Raw genomic sequence first — 24,055 nt, 5'->3', positions numbered from 1 at the left:
TCAAGTCTGGATACTTTGCTTTAGACGTTCAAAAAAATACTTATTCATATAATGGAGAAAAAATGTAATTGATAATAAATACTGAATTTAATATAACTATTGTAGTTTATACTGTAGTTAATAGAGTTGTATAAATTTTCGAGGTCTTTAAAAACTTACAAAACCAATCTCACTTAATCTACGTTGAACTTCTAAGCTCTTATTAATACATTCAGCATCTTCCTACATAGCTCAAATTTTACAATTGATAACAATTAAATATTTAATATTTTAAATTTATTTTTGTATTTAACGAATTTATTAACTTTTTTCACAATTATTTTGACATAAAAATTTAAAAACTTCTAAACATCATTGCGCATCTCCCTTTTACTCTAGAATACAACCGCTTACAACCATTTTCCATTGGTGTGATCAAAGACCTTTGTACCAGTGCTTTGTGGTTTACTCCTGTCACCACCTGTTATGTTGTCACGTTCAGTGTTGTCACTTTTAAATGGTTTTTGCACTCTCGAATATGTTGGACTATTTACACCAGCAGCAATGGAACTAACTTCAGATACATTGTCGGCAAAAGCGAACTCTTCCTCATTTCTATTAGAGTCATCAAGATCTACAAAGTCAATATCAAAAGCACCAGTGTTAGCATAAGGTGGAGCAACAGTTGAACGCTTATAACTGGGATGTCGGCCGGCACGACCGAGTTCAACTGAAAATGGTGTCGGTTTGTATGCCGGTGGCTGTGCGACGCTGGGTGCCAATGGTGCAATTTTTTTAGCACTTGTCTTTGGCGTGGCAACTGCTGCAGTACTAGTGGAAGTTTGTAACAATTTCATTGTCTGTTCTTGTGATTTAGGTGGTGCTGCCAATTTGCTAGCCGACAGTATAAGCTCATTGGATTTCGTAAACACTTTTTGATTTTGCTTCATTGCTGTTGACTTATTTAATTGCATCTGATTATTTGAGTTCAAACTTATTTGCTTAGTAGCAGCACTGAAACCATGTTCCTTGACAATAGTATTCACATCTGTAGGTAAGGGACAACTAATGGCGCCGGTTGATTGTTTTTTATCAGATAATATCTTTATAGGTTTGATTGCTGCATTACAGTCGATTTCTTCGCTTATTTGATTCAAGAGTTCCAGAAGTGTGGCAGTTTTCTCATATTCGAACTCTACTGGTATGGGTGACTCACGACCAGAACGCGATTGCGGACTTAATAAAATGAGACTGTAAATACAAGAACGTGTAGCATTTAAATATGAAAAATAGTAGTATTTAATTAAACTGAACTGAAAGCGTTTTATTTACCGTTTTGCTTCTTCAATTGCTTTGCCCAAATGTTGCAAATCCTTATAACCTTCTTTGGTGGTACGTCCAATTTGTGAATTTTTGGCTACACCACTAAGCACTACATTCCACTTGTGACAAGTGGATTGTGCCACTACTGTACGCGCTACACGCTGAAAACGTTCTTTAGGTGTTTCCTTCTCTGGCTTGGAAGGTTCTTTTTCAACTTTGATTTCATTCATATCACAATCACCATTAACGTTGAAATCCTTTTCGCTTAATGTCATTTGTACTGGTCCTACATGGAATCCTTTCATTAGTCGACGCTCCCAATCCTTATTACGTTTGGCACGACAAGCTTTGATTGTGAAATGAAATATGTATAAACTTTGCACTACAGTTTAAATAAACAATTTATTCCACTTACGTTTTTCCTTTTTGCCAGCGGATGATACATCCATTCCACTGTTTTCGAATATTTCCAACATTTCATATCGCATTGTCGATATTTCAGATTTTACCTCGTTTATGTCATCTTCAGTTACTGGATTATTTTCGAATTTCCTGTGCTGGGCCGAAACATAACGCCACACCAAGGAACGCATTATATTATCATAAGCATTCTCCTGCTCCTTTTCGTGACGTTTCTGCACAAAAACAGTAGGAATATTAGTCAACACCAGTCACAAATAATACACATCTGTCAACTTACCTTTGAGCGTCTTCTATCGATTTCTTTGCTTGATTTTCTAAATACTCTTATTAGCCATTTGGCAGATGGAATTATGTTAAATGGTGGTGGCAAAGTAGCGCCATCTTCAAAGTAACTCATCCACAATTTGGTACGTGCAAATTTCCATTCTGTATCAGAGTGCTCCTGTGGAGTATGGAGTATAGATAAAGGTGAATGCAAATGTAAGAAAAATGTTGGCAATAAGCTTAAAATAAAAATAAATGACAAATCTCTGTATTTGTTTATCAACTCGTACGCTTCCATATTAAAATATCTTCCCCTCTATTTAACAATCCACAAGTGTATTTTTATTTGTAACTGTCTAGTAAACTGCAATCAAAAGTTCTTTTGAAAGTACTCTTATTTCAGCTTAAGTCTTATGGATTATTTCTTACCTATTATCTTAATTTTTTCATTTTATTTTATTATCTTTATCGTAAGATTAACCACAAAATGCATTTATCATGCTCAACTACATAGCATCAACCACGCCACAAGCACTCCTCCATTCACTATAACATTTACTCACGTTTCACAAATAGTTCCCGTACTTACATCAATCATCGCATACGAATTGGACATCATGGCGATGAGTAGATTCAGCAATACAATCACATTGATTACACTGTATGAGCCAAACATGAGCAGACCCCAGAAGCGAGTATACGATTTAATGCCAGTCAACTCGAAATCATCCAATCCCACCATGCCGAAACTGGCCCAGAAAAGTGATTGTGATGACTCAAAAAGACTGTAACGAATATAATTTGTGAGATAACTGTATATAGGTAAATGCTTACGTGTGTAAATCTATTCACTTATATACATACAGATGTGTGTATTTCTTGTGTTTGTTTCCTAGCAAAATGATACATGTGGTTTGCCTTGTCATCACTATTTAGTTTAACCTCTTAGACAACTGCAGTGCGGAGAAAAGTATCTGATTTTGTAGTGATAACATTTTCGTAATGAGTATTGCACACTAATGAGTTTAAACTCACTCAAAATCTATTATGAAAATACGACCTACAAAAACGACTTTAAACCGCTATATAATTTAAATGAAATATTTATGCGACTGTGCTTTTCTTTGTTATCGGAACTGCAGGAACAATTTTTTGATATTATTAGAATTATTTTATTGTGATGTATCTAAACTAGTTCATCTGAACGGATACTCCAATGATTGTCTTTAAAGATGGTGCTGTCAAAGTGATTCTCATGATTTCGATTAATGTGATATAAGATCTATACTTATTTAGCAAGATAGCCTTATAGAAGATTATAAACAAAGTATATCTTTTGGTAGACAAAACGTGTTTATAAGAGACTATGATAATTTTATATTTTTTTGTAGTCAGTTTCGTAACAGTTTACGTTTGGAGGAATCTACTGATAAATATAGTTTATCTAATATTTTAACAAGACTGAAAATTTTTATAATTTATATCTTAAGATGAAATATTTTTTATATGCAATATGCAATCTTAAATTATGCATTGTTCATAGGAACAAAAATAAACAAAAAGTAACATATATTTTCTTCACTTACTTTCCAAAGCGTCGCCATTTCATACATGAATCTCCATGACTTGCCCAATCAGCTTCACCATCGGGGAGGACATAACATTTATTCTTCTCCAAATCAGCAAAATACCACAAAAGCTGATTTAAACCACATGCAAAAGCAAACAAAACCAAAGAATAAATGGAAAAAAATTTCACAATGTCGATAACCATTCTTCCCAGTGAGATCTGCAATGGCCCTAGATGTGGATTTATTGAAAACATATGCACCAACTTCAGTGCAGAGAAAATATTTGCTGCTGCAAACAAACCCTCGGCAATCAATTGCGGATCAAAATCGTCCCACTTTTCACGCGGTACATATGCCATTTTCTGGTCAAGAGAAATTTCAGTTGCCTGTTGAATATAGGCAATTGCTCTATAAATAAACAAAACCAAAAAAGTGAATCAAGTGTATGTTGTTCTGAAATTTGGTTACGTTTACATTTAAGGCAGGGCATAGATTTTGTCTCAATCTTAAATGTACTCACCTCAAGCAAATAACGCTGACATACAAACTGTTGCGTAGGAAATCCACAAAATTCCACATATTTCGCAAATAACTGTTTATGCCAACTCTGAATATTTCCTGTATTTCCTCCCACATAAAGCCGAACACATACAAAACTACTATCAATTCCAGCTTAGTAGGTCCTTTGCCACGTTGACGTGACTGTTCCTCCATCAACTCTGCTTTCATACGATTTGTGCCAAAAATACGTATCACCTCATCATCTGCACGTTGTGATACGAGTATGAGGATAACTGCGAATAATCGAAGAGAAATAGAATGAGTAAGTTGTGCTGGAGTGAGAGTAAACCAAAATGTGACAATATCACAAAAAAAAGTCTTAAATAATCTTTAACATAAAATTCAATAGTGATGATAACCATTATTTGAATTAGGTAAGAGATACACTAAGTCAACTCCTGTTGAATTCCATTAAGTCTGGTCATTTCTGTCAACATTTTGTGGTTTGCGGTCAAAGCAGAATTGGTTACTGCTTACTTTTGGTCAAGTACAAGGATAGAGCAGTGCATGTGGTGTGTTGGCTTAGTGGGTGGTTGCATGAGAACAGAAGGTATTATGTTTGCCCTAGCGCTTCTATGGGTCATTTATGGGATTTAAGAAATGTTCACTAATGATATTTCTTACTACTGTAAATGTAAAATATTTTAATAAAAAAATCGTAAAAATCACACAAAGTTTAAATTGTTTGTTTTATAATTTTATGAATATTGAAAAGATTGGATTCTATTGAATGTAAAATTATTACTGATAATTTATTGATGCATTTAATTTCGAAGGATAATAACACTAAATTATTTTATTTCAAAATTTTTCACTTTTATTTTATAAAACTTATTAAAGACAATTTAACATTAAATATAGCTGCAGAAGTCATACTTACACAAAAAGAACAAGTAGGATGATGCGTGTATGAGGAACTTTATGAAAGGTTTTCGTATAAATATTCCCGTCTTACAATTCGGCGCAAACATGTATATCATACAATACATCGGAAAGAGGAGAGTAATTTGAATGATGCAAAAGATTTTTTCCATAACAGATTTACGACGGAAGCCGGGCAGCCCTTCATACCAAAGAGCCGAGAGCAGTTGTTGTATATTTGGATGAGAAACAAACTATGAATGTAATCAGCACAGTAAGAATTAATTGAAATTCTGTAGGGAATGTAATTCAAGCGTATAAAACCCACCTTTTTCTGCTTGAAGGAAATGGCCTGCACTAAACGCGTTAAAGTGTGTCGGTCACCAGGCTCATATGCGGATAGCTCCGGGTCATAGTTCAATATAATTGCCAATTCATTTGAAGTGCGCGTTTGATCCAATAAGTCTACAGAGAATTGTTGGCATTGGCGGCGTAATTCCATATACTCAGATTTGCATTCCTTTTAATTGAAAATATATATATTTAAATATTTGGAATGGAACCATGTACACAATAGAAATATTTTAAACAAATTTTAAACTAGAAAAATAATGAATAAAAAATTTAGTCATCTGCTTACCTGTTCAGTAAAAGCTAAATTTCGCAATTCCCATGATAAATGAAAAGCTGTCAGTATTGGATCAGTTGATGTCAGGCAAATGAGTGATGGACTTGTTAATGCACGATAGATGTTAACACGTGATAAAGAATGTCTTAATGAATCCTCCGTGGACAGACGTACGCATTCATCACAACCACAACTGAGCAAAAAAATTTTTGAAATACAATACATGGAACCATTATTTTGATATTATTTGGATAAAAATTATTCAATATTAATTATTTGTGAATACATGTGAATTCCAAATCAAAAATTACTCAGTTTTACCGTATATCATGTGGAACTGGTACAGCAGCTCCTCGATCCAAGAGTATTTTCAATATTTCGAAATTATTTTTGTGTGCAGCCAGCATAAGTGGAGTGATGTCGGGTGGGAAAATTGCTGTGTTTAGTTCCACTTTTTGCCAACTCTACAAAGGATTGGGCATAATAAAACTTCAAATGAATATTTTGTACTCAGCATTTTGATTATATTATATAGCGATAATAATCAGTTTCTGAATATTATTAAACTTATATTTTATTTAAAAATATTTTACAAACAATTGAATATTATATTTTGTAAATATAAATATACATAAATATATTTTCTAAGTTCTATAATGATTAGTATTAAATACTAGAATAACGCAGAGTATCTTAATTAAACTGCAACGAACTTGACGAACTGTTTTAACTGTTTTAAACTAGGTGTAACTTTACATCCATATTTTGACAAAACCTAGCTAATACTATTGTTTACTTTATAACAACCTCATCTGTAATAGATTATACCAAAAGTTATAACTACTTTTAAGTATATTATTTTAATTTCATATTTTAGGAACAATATTTAGTACCAAATTTATACATGATTAGTGTCCAGATACACTAGAATGCCGTTTGAGTATTAATCTTGAACTGTAGTTGAATCTGTATTTATGTATATAAAGATATCACACCACCAAAAAAGTGTCTAAAGTAGTTGTGCATAGATTGATTTAGTCACCTTTTCAATTTCCATAAAAGAGATGAAACTAGGCGGAAAATATTATAAAAACTACGGAATCACTACATAGTCCAGAGACTTTTAAATAGCAATTAACAAATAATTTATGTATTTATGTAAGCCATTCGACACGTAACTAGGGGCGAGGTCTGCATCTTGAGAACCTGAACATTTCTTTATTTTATTTAAGGAACAATAGAAATCAATATTGTTATAAATTATAGACTTCCGTAGAAAGTCTTACATCTAATTTGATGTAATGGTTTTATTTCTATTATTTTTTATGATATGTTATATCTAATCATACTATAAATTTAAATATATTTATTTTTTTATTCATATAAAGTATATTTCAATCAAAATCCTAGATAGAATCAAACTATTGCTTTACTGATATTGCTTTTAAAACTTCAAAAAACTTTTTCTAAAGAAAAGTAACTTCAAATAACTTGAGGCTTCTTGAGTATTTATGAAGTACAATTCTTAACTAAAGGAAGTAATTTAACAATATGCTAACATTTTTAAACATAGAAAAAAGCATTTTATGACTTTCATATTAACTTTCTACATCAAAATATCTATAAAATGCTTATTAGAAAAACTTGAAAATAGGACAAATTTATTCAAAAGCAAGTTTAATAACCGCTTAAGAACTTTCAAGCATAACATGTACTCGTGCTTCCGTTCTAATCAACATTTTACGACTAAGTGGATAGTGTTTAAAATACTTAAACATAATGAAATTTCATCCTTAAAAGTACTTCTTAATACGCACATATGGTTCACCCTCTTTGTAAATGAGCTCCTCATGCTCCAACAACAATTCGACAGCTTCCACAAACTCCGCGTTGATGGCATGTAGGAGAGCATCCTTTGTCTCGATGCCCATAATGACAAGCAATTCCACCATCTCCAAATTCTCATTATCGATGGCAAGTGTAAGCGCACGTCTGCCAAGTGGATCCATACAATTGATATTAATATGTTGCTTCCGATGTGCCTTCTGCAGTATTCTGTAATGTTATGGTAAGCAACATGGATTAAAAAGTTGTTGTAAAAATGTAAAATAATTTAAATATTGCTTTTTAAAATTAATTTAAAGTTACACGTTGCTCTTAATAAATATTTCAATATCTCTCACAAAATTAAACTAAAAAAATAATAAGTAAATTACAGTGAAGTTCAGCATTTGAGCTTGTATTGCCAAGGCAAAAGTTTTACTTAATTTTCACAGAACCACGTTGACAAACTCAATTATTTGCAATTGGCAACAATATTGTATAAATGAAAGTGAAAAGTTTAATAAAAAATTAAATACAAAAACTTGATATCAAAAAATAGAAAGTGCAGTTAAAACTTTTAATTACATTGAAACAAGTCGCCTTTGGCAGATATTCATCAACAGCTTCAAGGATAGCTCGTAAGGGCCGCCAGGAGTGCCGTCGATAACGCTAACAACTTCACACTCCTGATAGGAACCTGCAAAAAAGCTCACCAAAAAAGTTTCTCAATCAATAAAATTACGAGTACGAAATGGCATTAAACTTGAAATTTGCATACTGAGATTTTTATTCCATCATCTAAGCTTTATTAGCACTGAACATTTTAATTTGATTATAGAATAAGCAATCAAAATTGATCAGATTGATTATTATTTTAACACAAATCAGATAAAAAAAAATTCCGCTGAAGTCATCTCATAAAATTATATCTATGAACCTGGACATATTTAAAAATTTTCATATAAGGAAAAATTCCTAATATTAGCATTCCGCATAAAATTAAATTTAAATTAAGATTATTTCAATTTAAACTTAAACTAAGATTAAGAACTTTTAAAGTAGATTCTCATAAAAGCATATAACGTGTATTAAAATAACGACTTTCAAAATCTCCAGTGAACTGTGTAGACCAATAAGCTTGAAACATAAACTTATGTTTTGTTAACCCAATAGCTTAGCATAATTGGTGAAGACATAATTTCTTGCCTGACTCAGAAAAACTTAATATTTTTTAACTTAATATAACTGAAATGCTAATATAATCATTCCAACGCTTTTATAAGATATTTATAAGTTCGTTTTAGAACGATTTGTCAAAATAAGCGCCTCTTTCAGTAACAACTTTCTCAGCTTATATATACACATATATTGTGGGACGTTGGGTCAGCACACCGTCCAACAAGTGACCCCACTGAAGGGAAGGATTAGCCGAAGAAGACCACGAAACGATTTGCGTCCTTTTTCATCCTTCGATTCTCGGGTGTCGTTATTGAGTTAAAGTAAGAGTGGCTTCCGTTCGCATAACTACATCGCTTATTAATGTAAGCATCTCATTTAGCTTGTTTCCTTTTCTTCTAGACTACCTCAGCTTAGCCAAATCTCTGTTTCTTTGATCATATCATAATTTATTTTAAATGAATACATAAATCAGCAATATGATATACAGCTCGGTTTATATTAAATTGATTGGAAAATACTATCTATTTCTTTGACACAACATAATATTACCATTTAGTGGCTTCTCATTTTGTAGGGTATCATACAAATATTGAAGAGTGGTATCCCAAAAAACGGACGACGTAACCTTTCCATGATCTGTTACCATGTATTTAGTTACTTAAGTTATCTCCAGAATGTGATGTTCCGATCTAGTTTTGTGGAATGTTTCATACTGGAGAAGAAAAGAATCCTTCATTTAAAATTAAGTACTTTCTTACACCGTTTGGAGTTATATCCAGAATGTGATGTAGCGATCTAGTTTTGTGGAATGTTTCATACTGGAGAAGAAAAGAATCCTTCATTTAAAATTAAGTACTTTCTTACACCGTTTGGAGTCATCAGTGTGTCATTTGTTCTTAATGTCTTTATTATAATCATTTAACTAATAGTAAACGATTGAAAAATTTTAATTTATATTTCAAGCTTTAATAATAACGCATCCTATAATAATTAATTATATAAAAAATATAAAAACCAATTTTATAATCAATTTTCATCAAAATTATTTACTCAAATTTTAGTGAAATTTTCGTTTATTTGTGGTTTTTGAAGGCAAATATTTTAATATATTTGACAAAATGACTAATGAAATGAATAAAACATTTTTGTGGTTTAGTATGACTTTTAGTTTAAAAAAATAAAATTTATAATATTAAAATTTTAATCAAAAACTTTACTTTTAACATCACTGTACAATACTTAATGCTAATCTTTTCAAAATGCCATTCCATTATATAATTTCTGATTATTTTTATGTAATAGTCTTCAAATCACATTGAAAAGAAAAAATTCCTACGCTGTGCAAATTGGAATTTAATTTCATTTATATATAAATTTTATTATCAATGCATATGTGTCCTTTGCTTTATTTTTTTATATTAATATTTTTAATCTACGAGTACCCACATGTACTTTACTTAACCCAACTATTTCTCAATAATAGCCTTTAAACATTTATGAACACTCGAAAGTCAAGTCAGTCATAGTCCACTATGAGTCGCTGAGTCCCCTCTAAAGTCAGAGTCTGTACCACACAAGTCAAAGGACATAACTATTTATGTTTATTACAACAATAATAATAGTCGTAAATGCAATTGACAACAAATGCAGTTAAACTTCCTAGCACAGATACTGACTGACTGAGAACAGTAGTCGTATTATCCACCCATCCATACTTATACAAAACAAGGACATAGCATGACTTTAATTTAAAACACAAATGAACTTCGAAAATTCAACGAAGCAAAGTTAATAGTTCTCCACTAAATTTTCATGGGTCTGTGGTATAACGGCTACTCTAACACACGAAAGCAACCAAACACACTCACTTAACACATTTTCAACTCAGCACAGATCCTTTTTATATTATTTAATTTCTCTTGGTTACTATTTTCCCATTCGCAAAGACAAACACAAACATAAACACAAACATAAACACAAACACAAACACAATCACAAACAGGAAGTTAGTTAGTTCATACGCATTGTTGAAACTACCCAATGTTCATATCTGTCCAAATGGTCACTCATGTTTAAAAAGTGTCCTTTAGTAACAATGGACCATCGTCTACGGCAACTACGGCATGTACTCGCAGCACACAATTCATCTTGCCTTCAACACTCTTCTGCTGCTCTGTTGCTCCCTTATCATAATTTTGTTTTATGCTTCTTTGTATATTTTACACAAAATCCTCCGCTTCCATTTCCACTTCCATATCCGGTTTTTGGTTACTTCTTTACTTTGGCTTTCCGGTTGGGACTTTTTGCGATTACGGTTCATTTTTTTTCCTCTCAAATGTTGTGGACTGTGTGCGTAACAGTGTTTCTCCTTGACTAAATCATTGCGTGATAGGCACTTGCTTGCCGCAGAAATAGTTGATTTGCGAGACGTATTATCCAAAACACAACTATGGAAATGTGTTCCTCCCATATGCCAATTTTATGCCAGTTTTATGATTTAGTTTTATGCACACTATTTAAAATTTGAATGTTTAAGAGATTTTATGAATCATAAACAAGCTAAGATTATTTTTATCCATTACAACTAGAAGACGGAAGTTATACCAGGACGGGAAATTCTTAATATTTTCATGAATGGATTACTGAATGTAAAGATATTCCATAGCTTTTACTTCCATAGAAAAGACAATAACCATTTTGAAAGTGGATTACGAGTATAGCTAGGAGTTTTTTCAAAAGAATATATGTATGGCAGTTTAGAATATAAAGTAGTACATCGGTTTCATAGAAATAGAAACTTACTATTTTAATCATAAAACTATCTACTTACAATTTATTTTAATATCAATATCAGTTTTAGTCTACTAGTACCTACTAGTATCTAAGCAAAAAGTAATCGCTTGTAGACTGAGAAGAGGTAAGATAACACTTATTGCATTAAACAAGGATCTCGACTATTCTCGACTATAGCCAAACTATAATGAGAGAGGTGTGAGAAGAAGGACACTCTTGGAACGTTGTGAAGCATTTAGCATAAAACAATACATACATAATACATAATTCAGATGTTTAACCAGGGTGTTTAGACCCCAATGAGTTCAGGAACCCATATTTAATACAATCTATTAGTAAATTAACTGCGTGATACTCTACTTAGTCCAGCAGATTAAAATATTTTCTTCTACACTTACTATATCTGCCATGAACTATATATCTATATCTCTTTTATCTTTTCTTCTTTTTTTCCATGTTGTTACAAGTATCTTTGTCTTTTACAGCCTAAATCTTACCTTTCACATAATTTAAAAAAAAAAATGTTTTTCATTAAGTTATTGTGTGAGGGTTTTTCTTCAACAAATGAATTAATTAATTTCTAATAATTTAAGCATTTAGTTAAATAAGATTTTGTATTGTTTATAGTAGATTTTCTATTTTCTAGATAGTTTATAGATATTTATTTATAACATAAATGTTTCCATGAAAAAACTTCTGTTTAAAAATTAAATTAAAAAATAAAACAATTTATTATCGTCATTTTTTGTTATTGTTGAATATCAAAAAACTGTTGAAAAATAATATAAAATTTTCATTTATAGGATTTACAATTCATCACAACCTCTTTAATTCAGAGTACTTAATCACAATGCAAGACAAGCTTCTGAGGAAGTTATGTGGAAGTTGAAACGAAACAAATCTATGTATAAAAGCAACTCATTCACCTTTTAAGAATCTTTTGAAAAGTAATTTTTCAAAATAAATTAATTGAAAATTTATATGAAAATGTAACAAGAAAAATTACGAATGAAACGTTATGAGTTTTCATTCCGGGTGCGAGTGAAGACATGAGAAAAGTCTCACATACGTCAACACCTGAACAGATTAAACAAAACCGACTCGTTAGACGATACCTCAAAGGCGCTTAGAATATTAAACTGCCTACATCATATATACACATGTGACTACATACTCCCTGACAATGAAACAGAATTACTCTTTCTTCAGATAACAAAGAAAATTGTAAAGAAATACAATTTTTTATGTGTTCGCACGAACTTGCCACCTTTATCGCATTTAAATTTTGCCGAAAAAAAACGGGAACATTTGGTTTTATATTTGCTTTTTATATATTTTTCAGTAATTCTTCATTCTTCACTCACCTGCGTACATTTGCTATGTCGCCACGTTCCACAGCCAACAGAAACTTCTTCTCCTCGAGCAGCAGCGGTTGCGGTAGTCCCAGTGGCAAGCAGCCACCTTTGGTATTGCAGCCATGAGCGGTATATTGTGCCTGCGGTGCTGCCACCTGCTTCCGGCGAAGGTAATAAAGTTTAAAAAGAAAATACGGAACAACAAAAAAAAATAAAAATAAATGCTTAAGATATAATTTAATAAAAGTGAAAAATAAAAGCGAAAACAAATAAGTTTAAATCTTATTTAAATGTACTTAATAGCGGAAGATGTACTGTGGCAAAATGGAATGGGAATGAGATTGGATTATGACAAGATTTGCAATGCTGTCTACCTTCTAAGGCAAGTGTGATGTACGTATGTATATGTATGTAAGTAATTCTAAAGGTTTATAGGCGGCTTATATTTTGATGCTGTATTTATCTGTCTTTTTTGGAAATTAAATTTCATTTTCAATGCAATTTTCATTGACAGTAAACATGATTCCAGAGATTTTGAAACAATATTATCCTAAGCAAACTTCATTTGAATGCACGCGTTCATTTATGTTTCAGTAAATTTAATGGAAATATACTTGACTATTTAACATTAAGCAAAATAAATAAAGTAGAATAAAGTCATGATTACAAAGTAATTAGAGATTCACCTTTAATTAAATAAATAAATATATAAAAATTAAATGAAAACTAATTAACCTGGGAGCACAGAAAAAGATCCAAAAAAAAATTAGAAATGATTTGAGGACACTGCGGATACATTTCTAAAGAACTCCAGAAAGAAACAGAGATAACTAATAGAAGACTGTTTATCAGATTAAGGTACTTTATAGATTGTTAATATGATAAAAGATTTTTTGTGAATAAATGTTTGATACATCTATTAGGTTTGCATAAACAGCAAAATCACAACCTTTATTTCTAAGATCATCGTAGTTCTGCAAGTTTCAAACAACTAACATGTACCGCATTCATAGGCAGAGTCCATACTTTTTAACGTGATTACCGGCTGTTGTTGTTTAACACAATGGTGCTTTAAACACACGGATCAATATAATGTACCGTTAAACACCCCCATTAAGACTCCAAAGAATTCTGCAGGTAACAATTGAAGCTATACGTTTGGATATATTCTTCTCATTGATACGAAGCGATGTCTTTCTAACACCTGAGATGTTCGTAGGGGTATGGTACCTGGTTAGAAAAGGCAACTTTACTAAGAATAAATGTATTAAATGATGAGTCACCTCATTACTTATGTTTATAATCCATTTCTTGCACGGTAGTGTTGATAAACAGTAGTACATATATGATACAACAACAATATCTTTGTAATAGTCTTGATCTATTAGTGATCTATCTATCAGTAGTTTGGTAGTTAACTATGCGAGAATAAAAACGGCTAACATAGATTCGAGAATTAGGCGCATTGTGTTATTATAGTTTAACACAGTACGCAATGTAGTATCATGAATGTAGATGTACACGTAAACATATGTTTAAATAAATATAAAGACACTCCAACTCTTTCAGGAGTGTTCTATGATAGCTGGGGGTTTGGATATAATTAGTTTAGTGGGATGCTATGTGCCACTTCTGATCAAATCATTGGTTTTACAGTTTCCAGGAATGTTCTTATGATCCGAAAACCGATTTCAGTACTCAAGTAACTAAATAAAAACATTCAAACATAATCTACATTTTACTATAGCAAAATTAAGGCGATTTACAGAACTTATACAACTTATAGTAAATAAAATAAATAAAAAATTTCGTAAAACTTTACTTACACGCTGTGGCATCTTTTTTTCATTACCCATTATGCATAAATATTACAACCATAAAATAGATATATCGAATTTCTCACATAAGTAAATAAAGACCCTAACAAAAAAACGTCGTTTTCAACTTTTCAACAAAAAATATTTAACAAATAAAATCCAGACACCTTATCTGAGTTTCACTGTACAAAATCCTGCAACTTAATATTGCATTTTCTTATTTTTTATATTTTATTACGAGTTTAAGTTTAATTTTTTTAACTTAATTAAATCCTTTGGGGATAAAATAAAAAATGTTTGTATCACTTTTTTCAGAATTTCTGAAATTTTTTATGTCAACAATAGTTTATTGTCACCAAAGTATTAATACAGAAAACAGTAAAGTTCGTCCTTAGAATTTCGCGAGTACAAAAAATTTTAAATTAAAAGTGGATTAAAAATATTGTATCTCCAGAGTTTTTGGTTTATTTTTTAATATTGTTTACAGTTCCATTCTCATGTTTTAAATTATTATTAGTTCTTTGTTGAACTATATTATATGAAAATACTAATTATTTTATGATAACAATTTTATACCAATTGCATTAAATTTTAATTAATTGCAAATAATATATACTTTTTAACATGAATTATGGTTGACTCTTTACATACTCGTATGTTAGCTAACATTTATCTGTTAATACTTTACAGTTGTATGTTATTTAATGGTTTTATGCTCTGTTATTACACAGTTTAAATGATTTTCTACAAATTTTTTAACTACTAAATGCTAATAACATTGTATATTAACTATTTGAAATATTTTTAAAATTTAATAATTAATTTTTAAAATTAATATAAAAGATTTTTGCAATATTGCGCAAAAATTTAATTAACAAGCCACAAAACCCGATATATTGATACTAAATTAAGAATGAAGTCTACTAACAAATAATGAATATCTTTTGTTATTTTTAATAAGAAATCTTTTTGATTATTTTCATTCTAATATAAATATTTGAAATAATTTTTAATAAAATAAATTTATGCTTTTAGCTGTTGAATTTTGTTTATGTTCAACACTTCATATTGGTTTTATATTTTTAAATTTTTCGCCGCACGTCCATAAACAATCTTTACATTTTAACTGATTGTTAAATAAATAAACTGAACACTTTTTATATGAATTGTTATTTATATTCTTTTTTTTGCACATGTCTTTTTGTATTATAGAAATATATAGTTTTACATATAAATAATAAAATAATTTTATCTATTTTTTTTTTACCTACGTATAATTTATTTAATTAGATATTTGTAAAGTATATACTATGTTGAATCTGAAGAAAAATATTCTTATATAACAATATAATAAAACTTAAAAACAAGTTTTGACAGAAACTTAATAAAAGAAAAAATTGAGATAAAAAACTGGAAAAATCTGAGATCTTAAAAATATTATAGTTAAGCTAAATATTGCTGTTAAACAGTTGGTGATGATTTTAATGATGAGGATTTACTAAAGGTTACACATTCATCCTGTTTCTTAATTAAAACTATGAAATTACACTAAACAGAATCAAAGCAGGTACTCCTCTCATACTGTGAGGTCTCAAGTTGGCAATGCTTTATCGCATATTTTCAATACCTACCTTTAAAGAATAAACTAAATCTAATAAATTAAAAATTGGATCTGTTATGTAAACTAATTTTTAATTTTAATAATTTTTAATATATACACTTTTGATGAATATGATTCAAATCGAATCCGATTTAAGAATATTTGCTTAATAAATGTTGCTTAATAAGAAGCACTCATATATATTTCCCAAGCATATATACCCAAATTTAGCATATTAATCTTCACAATTTTATATACGTTACCATTAAAACTAAATTGATCATATGATTGTACAAATATTATATGTTAAGGATATTATATGTGAACTAAAAGCACATATATAATGTGCTTATATATATCTATATATAAAACTTTTACTAAACAATATATTTTATAGTGTGTATTACATTTGTGGTGAATAAATTTAAACTAAATAACATTATACAAAATTTTCTGCTTAATTGATGATTTTCTATTTAACTTCTATGACACTAGTCCAAATGCTAGCAGTTAATACACTTTAATATACTATTCGTGACTGCGCTATCCTCGAAGCAGAGGAAATTTTATATAGAAGTTTAATAGCAATCTTGAAGATCTATAATAAATACACAATAAAAACACAAAACTAGCTTAACAGGTATGAATTTGACTTCAATTAAATAGTCCATAACCACTCTTCATGAAGTAAATTGCGTATCTGATAGGCACACGTATTCAGTGCTATTTGACTATGGTAAATATATTAGAGAAAGTCTATTAAAAAAAGTTTTATAAAAGTAAATTTGGTTAGCTGTACCACAGATTATTTGAAAATTGCAACGAATTACTATGTACAGTAATAGAATGGAACCTCCAACCATTACTAGTAATAGGTCAAAACAAAATTCTTTAAAGTATAATATGCAATTATAATACCAAAAAAAATTTTTTTTTTTTCATTTTTATTATATATTTTTAGAACAGTTAACTAGCACTATTTCACTTTTGTAATCCATTTTTTTTTAAATATTTATTTTCTAGCAATTATTGTTCTTTGCATTTTATTTGAATGCACATATTTTTTTTGAATTACACTACGTTATGAACTATATACGAGCATGAGAGTAGTGAAGGTACCTAATTTACAATTGACATGAATTGCTTTTAGAAGAACAATTTATACGAACTATGATATTTTCAATATAGGTATGACTTAACTACTTCAGTAAATGTTGTTGAGTATATAATTTTTTCTCTATTCATGAATTCCTAAAATGAATTTCTTTTATGTTTTCTTTTAATTTTATATTAAATTACATTGTTTAAAATATTTTGTGTAATGAAACTTTCAATAATATTTTGAACTAAATTATTCAATTTTTAAATTTTGAACTTTACAATATTTAATTTAATCCTTTGAACTATATTTTCTGTGCTATTAAATCAGAGAAATCAACATTTCATATTGAGAGACAAAAGCAGAGTTCTCTACAAAACTTAATCTTGCTAATCCGATATTAAATCCTTTGTTCCATGGACGAGTTTACCCATTTTTATTGTGTTCCCAACACAAACAAGTAACTTTTAAACTCCGAAGCAAACATACAAATACAATTCTGTGCAAATACACACACATGTGCAAACTAAAGCGTATCTGTGTACAAGTCAGTGGCGAATAATACGAATTTCTTAACATTGCAAAAATTTACAATTGTTTTTTCATAGTCGAGGGCTGAAAGTATCTAAAAAGTGTATAAATGTACTCGTATTAAATTACAAAAAATGTGAAAACTTCCAACAAAAGCAACAGATTTTTAACCCCACTTAAGCATTTTTGATATGTTTAAGTGGGTGTAATAGGTGTGTAGTGTGTGCCTGCATGCACCGCCGTGCAAATAAACTGCAAAAAAGTTTTGCGAAAATATGATAAAAATGCAATGCGGATTTGCAGTTCAAAATTATGTGAAAAATATGTAAAAGTTTGGCAACTAAAATCCAACACTAACAATTGCTTTTTGGTTCTATTTTTTTACATTGTAATATTTTACACCATTTCATTCAACTCTTTTTTTTTTGATTTTATTATGTTAACACTTTCCCCCAATATTTTTCTTATACCATGGTACATGGGTTTGTGTGCTCACATATGTTACTTCATTTCATTAATTATTTAAAAATGTGTTAATATTCTATTTAAAATTTCAAAAATATTTAAAATAAAGATTATTTTTTTTATTATAAATACACTGGAAATTGAATTCGATTTTGAAAATATTAAGTACAATGTATGACTTCTCCTACAATTTATCCCACGTAGTATATATATAATAAGTACATTGCAATGTTTTCAAGAAAACTTTTTTACAATGACAATATAAATTTAAATAATAACTGCAACTAATATGATGAATAGTGCAAAAGATGATAGAGATATGAAGAGAATATGCCTTCTATCAATATTTAAGTAATTAAATTATTCATTGAAAGATCCCTTATATCAATATTAAAGTACACAAATAATGCAATAAAAAGTTCAGACTATATTTGAATCGCCTTAATAAATTACTTCAGTCACTCATACAAACAATTTGGAACTTAGCTCAAACACATTAAAATATATTAACAAAAATTGAAGTGGCAGCTAACAGCATCAAAAAAGCCAGAAAATAACAAACATAAACTATTATAAATTATTTCAATTTAAAAATTGTATTACCATTTTCAAAGTTTAAAATTTAATATAGAATTAAAATTAAATTTAAATACTTTTTTTTACTAAAGTAATCAATGATGAATATTTCGTGGTAATATTTGTTGATAACAGCATATAACTATTAACTTCTGCAATTTTTTGCTGTTTCGGTAACTTAGTCCATATTGATAACAAATCATTAGGAACATTTATTAAACTAATTAAATTAGATATGTATGCTATATGAATTACTAAGCAAAGTTCTGCGCCTCACAAAAACACGCAGTACATGCTGAAGCAATCATACGTCATATAGGTATGTATATTAACAACAAGCAACAAGCAACAAAGTGCTAGTAGAGTCAAAAAAGCAAATGATCAAAAAGTGCCAGCTAACAGCACTTAAACTGTGAAAAGAATAAAGTACTATGACACAAAAAATTTCTACAAGTTTTTTTAAGTGAATATACATTACAGAAGAATTATCAAATATATGTGAATGAAAATAAATTACATTAAAAGCAACAAAAAGCTCTTAATAAATGTAAATAAAAAATAACAAATAATTAAAAGATGTAGAAATTATTATTCAATAACAAAAATAGAAAAATAAAACATATTTTTCACAGTGTAGCATTCTCAACTTACACCTTTCATTTTCGCGCGGATGTAGCTATGGAATTGTTCAATTTTGCCCGATAATGGCTTATGAGAATCTATTGAGTTCACCATTTCTGGATTAACTATAAATTTACATAAAGTATAACTGGAATTAAGGTAATTTAGCGCTTTTGTCTAATACTTTAATTTACGTTTATAAAAAAATGCAGGATTTTAATTTGAGTTACGTTTTAGTACCCGATTAAGCGCTCTACTGAGAAATGAACTCTAAAAGTGATTAAAATTTTTTACACATGCAATTTTAAATTTTATGACTTTAATTTAATTTATTTAGGTTATAAAAAAGTTTTATTACTTTTATATTTCTATATGAATCATATCTTTATATAAAAGTTTAATTTATACAAAACTATTATAATTCTCTATACATTTTATGTACTCATTAACAAGTATTTTGGAATGAAATTCGTCGAGGCGTACACACATATATCATTATATATTCACATGCCACACATCATCCACAAAATATTATTATTTATTAATATATATTTTTTTTAATTGTATTTTTTCAAATAACAATTCGTGTTATTAATGTTTGAAATCATCCGAGACACAGCCGTTTTTTGTCCAACACGCCACTTACGAATTCCCGTCAAGACTTTGTGAGCGAACGCGTCAGCCACAATGAATTTATACCTTCCGTTGCTCCTTTACTACTTAATTTAATTAGACTAAATCAACAAATATTTGCAGTTTTCAGTAGAATTGAAAATAGGTTTACACATATTGGTAGGAAAGCAAGTGTTTGTGTGTAGATTAGACGTGTTATACTTTGAGCGTATCTTTTACACTTGACAGCGCCCAACAACCACCAAAACCAAGCCAGGTATATGTTTATGATATAGTAAATAGGTATATGTTGTCGATAGGTAAATATATTGTTTTTGTATTAAAATTTTTAAAGGTCTTTTCGGCACTTTGCAATTGTTGTCTGCCCATGAATATCATCGCACTTTCACTGCCAATGCTCCACAAAGCATATTCGATTTTTAAAGGGACTTAAATTACTACAAAGCAGTAGACACAAGTTCAATTGGACGTCCTATAGAGATTAGGCTGAATTAAAGCAAAAAAAATGCAACACAAAGTAGCTTTGATTTATTTTATTATCAAATTAAGAGACTTTTCTTCTATTTGTACTATTGAAATGGCTAAACTAAATCCATTTAAGTTAACTCACATAGCCAACAAACCATAAATTTGCATTCTATCAAATATTTTAAAAAAATTTAAATAACCTTTATTTAATATAACATAATATAAACTTTATCTTGTAAAAATCGGTCAGCATAAAGGAAAGAATTAAAAAAACGAAAACTGTTTAAATCTTAAACTCTAACTGACGTATAGTGTTTTACTATCATTGTCCAAAAGCTGAAGATCTACAAAGGTGCTGTACTCACATTTTTTTCAGCTGTAAAAAGAACCTATTGGGATCGACTGTAATATTTTACGTATATCAACATAGTCTGAGTGATATTCAATTAAATCTGAATGTACAACTATCTGAGGCATTATTTATCTTGAGACTACTTGAATTGTACTCCCTTAAATTCGACGACGTTTGGAGGGTTTCAATATCCATAAGATATAGTGAAATCACATAAACCTTGTTTGTGATCATAAACATTTATGACAAATGAGATCATGGTAGCTTTTATTGAATGTTTTTCAACCAAATTTGTGTAGATAACTAATGCTTTGAAGAAATAATCAAATTTTATTTGTTTTTGTAGCAAAGTCCTTTTAGTTTGACCCTGTCAAATACAATGCAATGACTTCACGTGATTTCATAGATTATAAATCTTAAATGGACTCCAGTATTGTACCCATCGCAGTAGAATTAATGACACTAAATTTTCTATTAAAAAGTTCATTGAATATTTTTCAGCACATTTTTCTGAAGACTCTTTAATTATCCTAGTAATATTATTATCAAATATAATATATCATAAAACCAAAGCTTATAATAAGTTCATCACACAGCAATATCTGAAACATTCTTCAACTATACAAATTTATCCGCTCTTGGAGAAACAAAAATAGGTGGATTATTTTACTGTACTTAAATTCGTTGAAATGAGTTAAAAAGCAACATCACATGCTTACATTTAATAGGTTATAAATATAGTAAAATGGAACAAAAATATATTATATTTATTTATTTAAACGATATTTTTTCTGTATTTAAATTATTTTCAATTTTCAACCCAGAGCGCTAAAATATTGAAAAACGTGTATTAAAAATAAAAAGTACAGAAATAGCGCGAACACCTCACTTGGCTGTTATGTGTCTGGTATGAGTTCATTATTAGATTTATTACGCTGCTGTGACTATGTCGTCCATGTGTTTTTAATAGTATTAAATCACTGCAACGGCCACATTGACCATCAGTTATGCCGAGACAATCGATATGATGACGTGACCATGTAGTCATCCAATAATAATTATCAAAGCAGCAAGTTCACTGTCTACAATTAATTCCTTAAGGTTGTCCTTAACAGTTGTGTCACATATAATAAAATTATCGTATCTGAAGTAAATTAAAAGTTGTTTTTTATAATTGAGACCACATATGTAATCAAAAATGTGAACGTTTCGTTAAATATTATTAGCCATATGTCTTACGCTCTGAAGAACTAGTGAAACTATGCAGTTAATATTTGATTTCTCTCTTTCATATATCAATTGTTCTGTCTCCCTAAATTATATTTGCGTATACAATGGAAAAGCGTTTTTCCTCTGACATATCAAATGCACTCATCTTGGGTTGGTTACTCATGCTTTCAGTATTCGCAAATTTAATTTGCATGACAAATTCTTAAACTCTTTTGCTGTCATTTGCAGTTGCACTTTTGGTAAGAGTACGAGCCAAAAGAGTTTCCTTAAGATATTTTTTGCCTTCATCTACTTTTCATCTATTTGTTTATTTGTGTTTGCCTTCTTTGTCAGAATGTTGATAAAGTATGATTACAAAATAAATTCAAGCAAAGTAGACAAAAGATGAATTTAAATTGGATTTACTATCTGTAAAGGCAAGAGAACAAATAAATTCTGAGATTCATATGCGATTTCAGTAAAAAGACAGAATTCTTAACCACAAATTTCGTCATTTTACGACCAAGGCACAAACTCTTTCCTCCTCATCCTATATGCGCATATATTGATATGATAAAACAAGAATATAAAATTGCAATGTAAATTAGTACCGTGGATTTGGTTCTGCATCTTTATCTTTGACTCTACCACTTGATATGCGCATTTTCTTAAATTAAAGTATTGTAATTTGATCAATTTTAAAAGTACAAAGAATTTGTACCAATGTTGTGTTACAGTAAAATAGACAATTTGCTCTATATTTCTATTTATTTCTTCTCACTAGATGGTCTTAGTACCTTTGTATCTAATAGCACTAATCCGATTATGTTAAACGAATATATGTTTAAAATGTAACGTTTCAAGGGAATTGATTGAATTCCACAAGGTAATTGATTGAATTCCACAATGAAATTGGTTGAATTCCAGAAGGGAATTGATCATATCTAAAGAAACTGTCTCATAAATCATTTTTACCAGACCAGAATTTCTTAAAGAACCGAATTTCGTCACAAGCTAGTAGAATTTTTCGTTTTATTTCCAATTGTTATTACTTATTTTCCGAAGTAACTCCCTAATCCTGTTCCTAGTAAGTAACTTTTAATAGTTTTAGCCTGTGGTGTGTCTTTTGATATTCTTATCTCAATTCAGACTACGTATCTTCAAGTCTTCAATATTCTTCATTCCATTTATACAACTTGTTACATGTCCTATTGTCTTCTCTTGTAACTTTAAAAATCGTTTCTTCGGTTATCCTTTCTAAAACTGGTACTTTATAAATGTTTGCTTTTGTGATTTATAATTTTCATACAGCAAAGTTTGTTTTTTTCTATCAATTTATCAAAAAATTACTACAAAAAGTGTAATTAAACCGCACACATTTAATCTGTTTTACTTATATCATTTTGTATTAATTAACTATCTTTATTAAGTAATGTTGAGTTGTAGCGGATTCCTAACAACGTTGCATACCAACTTTCTAAAATTCATCTATAAATTACTTTAACCGCAGAGAATTTTCGCTTTGCTTATGCGCTGCGATTTTGATCTTATAGATTCGAAGACACAATTGTTGAAGTTTTCAAAAAAAATAAATAAAAATAAAAAATTCAAGAGTTCAAAGTATCTAAGAAAGTTGCTTTATTCCTTTTTTTCTTTGGTAAAGCAATGCAAGTGCTCATGTGTGCTTTGGAAACCGTGGAAAATCTTAAGAGGAAAATGGAATACACTGCAGTGCTTAAGTGCCTCAATGCACAGAAGTAGAAGAGTATTTTTGTTTGAATGCCATAAGTTGACGATGTAAGGACGTTAAGGTTAAAGTTAAAATAATGCAGTATTTTCGTTAAAAGTACTGAAAAAGCTAAACATACACACATCATATATAAAAGCATACCTCAAAACCAATATAAAGCAATCTTCTGTAAT

The 24,055-nt window shown here is 29.5% G+C and overlaps 1 protein-coding gene across 1 annotated transcript; it reads right to left on the bottom strand.

Annotated features, from left to right (window-relative positions):
- Nucleotides 1-287: 287 nt before the first annotated feature.
- LOC119681953 (transient-receptor-potential-like protein) lies at nt 288-14,614 on the bottom strand. Its single transcript, XM_038095269.1, has 14 exons — nt 14,588-14,614; nt 12,771-12,916; nt 7,428-7,665; nt 5,932-6,074; nt 5,623-5,803; nt 5,311-5,502; nt 5,002-5,236; nt 4,081-4,354; nt 3,576-3,968; nt 2,579-2,774; nt 2,003-2,167; nt 1,718-1,937; nt 1,312-1,648; nt 288-1,230 (listed from the first exon to the last, which is right to left on the bottom strand). The coding sequence occupies exons 1-14, from the start codon at nt 14,597-14,599 to the stop codon at nt 390-392; spliced, it is 3,573 nt and encodes a 1,190-aa protein (XP_037951197.1). The 5' UTR covers nt 14,600-14,614; the 3' UTR covers nt 288-389.
- Nucleotides 14,615-24,055: the final 9,441 nt, after the last annotated feature.

Source organism: Teleopsis dalmanni, chromosome 2 (genome assembly GCF_002237135.1).
Source record: "Teleopsis dalmanni isolate 2A chromosome 2, ASM223713v2, whole genome shotgun sequence".
Lineage (NCBI taxonomy): Eukaryota > Metazoa > Arthropoda > Insecta > Diptera > Diopsidae > Teleopsis > Teleopsis dalmanni.
The sequence above is the reverse complement of the archived record's forward strand: the minus strand, read 5'-3'. Positions and strand labels throughout refer to the sequence as shown.

Bases quoted from the DNA above. Each gene is read 5' to 3' on its own strand.
- LOC119681953 (XM_038095269.1), bottom strand. The intron at 7,666-12,770 runs GTGAGTGAAGAA...ATAACATTACAG, and splicing joins GACATAGCAAATGTACGCAG to AATACTGCAGAAGGCACATC. The intron at 1,938-2,002 runs GTAAGTTGACAG...GTTTTTGTGCAG, and splicing joins TCGATAGAAGACGCTCAAAG to AAACGTCACGAAAAGGAGCA.